Below are 3,782 nucleotides of genomic sequence, written 5' to 3' on the forward strand. Positions count from 1 at the left end.
TAGAGTTTTCAACTTGCAAACAAAAAGTATTTCAATCCGAAGAGATGTAGTCGTGGATGAGCATGCTTATTGGAACTGGGATAAGGAGCAAATTGAGAAAGATAATGCAGTTTTTCAGAACATGAGTCCGCTGCCTGAAATCAAATCATTTGGGTCTGAAACTCTGGAAGAAAACGAAGAATCAGACGGGGAATCCTCACTTGATCCGCCAATTTTGAAGACAACGTCTCTTTCTGAGATATATGAAAGACGTAATGTTGCAATCTCGGAACCAATTAGCTATCAGGAAGCATCAAGACATGAAGTTTGGATTGAAGCCATGAAGGAGGAGATTGTTATGATAGAAAAGAATGATACTTGGAAGTTGGTTGATAAACCCAAAAACAGAAATGTGATCGGGGTGAAGTGGGTTTATAGAACCAAACTTAATCCAGATAGCTCAGTTTGTAAATACAAAGCAAGGCTTGTTGTGAAAGGTTACGCGCAAGTTGCAGGTCTGGATTATGGGGACACGTTTGCACCTGTTGCACGACATGATACAATAAGGCTGCTATTTGCTTTGGCAGCTCAATCAAATTGGAAGTTGTATCATTTGGATGTGAAATCGGCATTCTTAAATGGACTATTGCGGGAGGAGATCTATGTTGATCAACCAGAAGGCTTTCAAGTTGCAAGAATGGAGGATAAAGTCTACCGACTTCATAAGGCATTGTATGGATTAAAGCAGGCTCCTCGAGCATGGTACAGTAAGATTGATGATCATCTCATTCATTGTGACTTCAAGAGAAGTGAAAATGAAGCGACTTTATATGTGAAGAAGGCTAAAAGATGAGATGTGTTTGTGGTGTCACTCTATGTTGATGATCTTCTGGTAACATGAAGCAATAAAGTTATGGTGAATCAGTTCATGCAAGAAATGGAGACCAAGTTTGAAATGTCAGATTTGGGTGAAATAAGTTACTTTCTGGGAATGGAGATTCATCAAGCTACTGTTGGAATATTTATTTCTCAGAGAAAATATGCATGGGATATTCTTAAAAGGTTCAAAATGGAGAGGTGCAAGTCTGTACCGACCCCACTGGTTCACAATGAAAAGATTTTGAAGTTTGAAGGAGGTGATAGGGTTGATCCAACAGTTTATAGAAGCCTGATTGGTAGTTTGTTGTATTTGACAACAACAAGACCCGATCTCATGTTCGCCGCAAGTTTACTGTCGAGGTTTATGCAAGCTCCAAGTCAAGTTCATCTTGGTGTTGCTAAACGAACGTTGAGATATATCAAAGGAACTGCTGATTATGGTATTTGGTTTAAAAAGGAAGAGCAAGGGCAACTGATGGGCTATTCAGATAGTGATTGGGTAGGAAGCGTTGATGATATGAAAAGCACTTCTGGATATGCTTTTACACTTGGTTCAGGCATGTTGTCATGGAATTCAAAGAAGCAAGAGGTGGTAGCTCAATCTTCCGCAGAAGCAGAATACATCGCCGATGTTGGTGCAACTAATCAGGCTCTATGGTTAAGAAAGATTCTACATGATCTCGAGCAAAATGACATTGAAGCTATTGTCATTAAGGTTGACAACAAGTCAGCAATATCTATGGACCAAAAATCCAGTGCAACATGGTCGTAGCAAGCATATAAATGTGATGTTTCACGCTATCAGGCAAGCAAAGAAGGATGGCGAAGTTCAACTTGTTCATTGCAGCTCATATCAGAAGATTGCAAACATTATGACCAAGGCTCTTCCTAAGGGGAAATTTGAAGTTCTAAGGGCTAAGTTGGGAGTATCCAAAGAAAAAACTCAAGGAGGAGTGTTAAGAAAATGAGATTATTTCTAGATTGGTTTTTGTTTAATTGTTATTTTCTTAAATATTATGTTAAGTATGTAAAGGAAGGTAGTCCTTGTTTATGGAATATGTTTGTAAGAAGTCAATAGTGGTTGGATATGTATGGTCCTCTACTAACTTTGAAAAAGCTTATGTAGATATATGTGTGTATGCCTTTTAAAATATGTAGTATGAATGAAAATTGCCTCTGCTAAACCGTATTTTTTTCTCTAAAAGTTTCAAATCCTAACACCCCCATCCAAAATCCATATTGTATAGTCCGAAATTGCACAAACTGCTACACTTATACACATCATCCTTGTTTACGTTTTCCACTAACTCTGCACCCTGTTTCGTTAATTCAACTACTTTAAAAAATATGTCACTTTGAGTCACATTTTTCAATTTTCCGCGAAGTTGTTCCTTAGATTTTCTTAGTACAGCTACTGAATTGGACAGTTTCATATCATCTTCTGTTCGTGTTGACGTGACAAAGAAGCTACAAGCATTTCCGATGATGTTTAAAGGCAACGGTGGGCGAAGACCCTTGATGAGGCAGAGTAAAGATGGTTTAAATAAGCCTGAAGCAATCATGACATGTTTATGTATAAGTGTTGTAACAACTTCAACACGACTCGGATTTTCAATGCCTGATTCTGCAGCTGCTATGATTTTTAGTTTGTCTAATCCAGACGACGAGAAATGAAACAATCTAGTCACACAATTTCCGTCATTTCCAACATCAAAATCAGGTAAAGTTGAAGTATCAGTAACTGGTGGGAAAAAAGAAGTTCCATCAAACAGAATATACTGTTTTGCATGACTTGAATCACGAGTTAAATTAGACCAATCAGTAATGAATTTGATTACACTGTATGCATCCGCGACCTTATGTGAGATGCATACACTGACTGCTATTCCACCGCAATCAAACAGTGTTTGCTGAGCGACTACTAAAGTTCCGTCATGTGTGTTCCAAGGACAACCTTGTGGATAAACTAAATTTATTTCATCATTATAATAAGGATGGTCGAGAATTTCAGAGATGGGGATATCGAGTTGAACATTAAAAAACCCAGCTCCCACATCATTACAATCGATAAAGATGTTATCGTTATAAGTTCCAGCAAATGGATAATAGGAGGTTAATAGATTTGCGAGGGAATTTTGAAGAAGTGTGGATATGTATGTGGTTTATGTCATACGATGAGTTTTCGGGTTTAGGATAGAAGAAAGCTAGTGGATTATGTAAAGGACTAACAATTTGATCCAAGAAAGAAAGATTGTGATGCCTAAGTGAAGATGGAGTGGGAGAATAAGGCTTAATATGTAAGAATTATTATTAATTATTTCTTACTTATGGCCCAAGTTTACCTGTAACCCAAGTAATACCATAAATAATATTTAATAAGGAATAGATCTCGTCCGTACATTGGTTACTTGATGGACATACCAGATTAAGTCATAACCTTTATAAATTGGTCCTCCCTCCACCCATTAGGGTTATCACATATTCTCTACATGGATTCCATCGTTGACGGTTGTGGTAACATAAAGTTAGGGCAAGGAGGTAGAAACTAATTTATGATTAACACTTCTGCTTCTCTCTGTGATAATGTCTTCCGCATCAGGTATGTGCCTCTAACATTCTCTATGTAAGATTATCGTGTTCAAGATCCTAAAACTATTTAATCTTACATATGGCATCAGAGCCTGGATCATTTGAACCGATAATCTTCGTCAGGGGCGGAGCCACGTAGGCTCCAGGGTGTCCAATTGGACACCCTTCGTCGAAAAATTATACTAAAATTTTGACTTTATATTGGTATATATAGAATTTGGACCCCCTGAAATAACAAAGTGATGCGCAGTGGAGTTGGCAATAGCTTGTGCAATCCTACTTTTTGTCCCGGTTCGATTCCCCGCAGGGTTGTTTTCTTTTCTGTAATTATTTTG

General features: G+C 37.9%; 2 protein-coding genes across 2 annotated transcripts; one reads left to right on the forward strand and one right to left on the reverse strand.

Annotated features, from left to right (window-relative positions):
* Window positions 1-892: 892 nt before the first annotated feature.
* LOC107062703 (uncharacterized mitochondrial protein AtMg00810-like) lies at window positions 893-1,630 on the forward strand. Its single transcript, XM_015313647.1, has one exon. It carries the CDS (start codon window positions 893-895, stop codon window positions 1,628-1,630), a length of 738 nt encoding a protein of 245 aa, XP_015169133.1.
* A 442-nt stretch (window positions 1,631-2,072) lies between these two features.
* Window positions 2,073-2,914, reverse strand: LOC107062704 (acylsugar acyltransferase 3-like). The gene is made up of 2 exons (XM_015313648.1): window positions 2,902-2,914; window positions 2,073-2,812 (listed from the first exon to the last, which is right to left on the reverse strand). Exons 1-2 carry the CDS (start codon window positions 2,912-2,914, stop codon window positions 2,073-2,075), a joined length of 753 nt encoding a protein of 250 aa, XP_015169134.1.
* Between the last annotated feature and the right edge of the window lie 868 nt (window positions 2,915-3,782).

This window comes from Solanum tuberosum, unplaced genomic scaffold (genome assembly GCF_000226075.1).
Source record: "Solanum tuberosum cultivar DM 1-3 516 R44 unplaced genomic scaffold, SolTub_3.0 scf00250, whole genome shotgun sequence".
NCBI classification, from domain to species: Eukaryota; Viridiplantae; Streptophyta; class Magnoliopsida; order Solanales; family Solanaceae; genus Solanum; species Solanum tuberosum.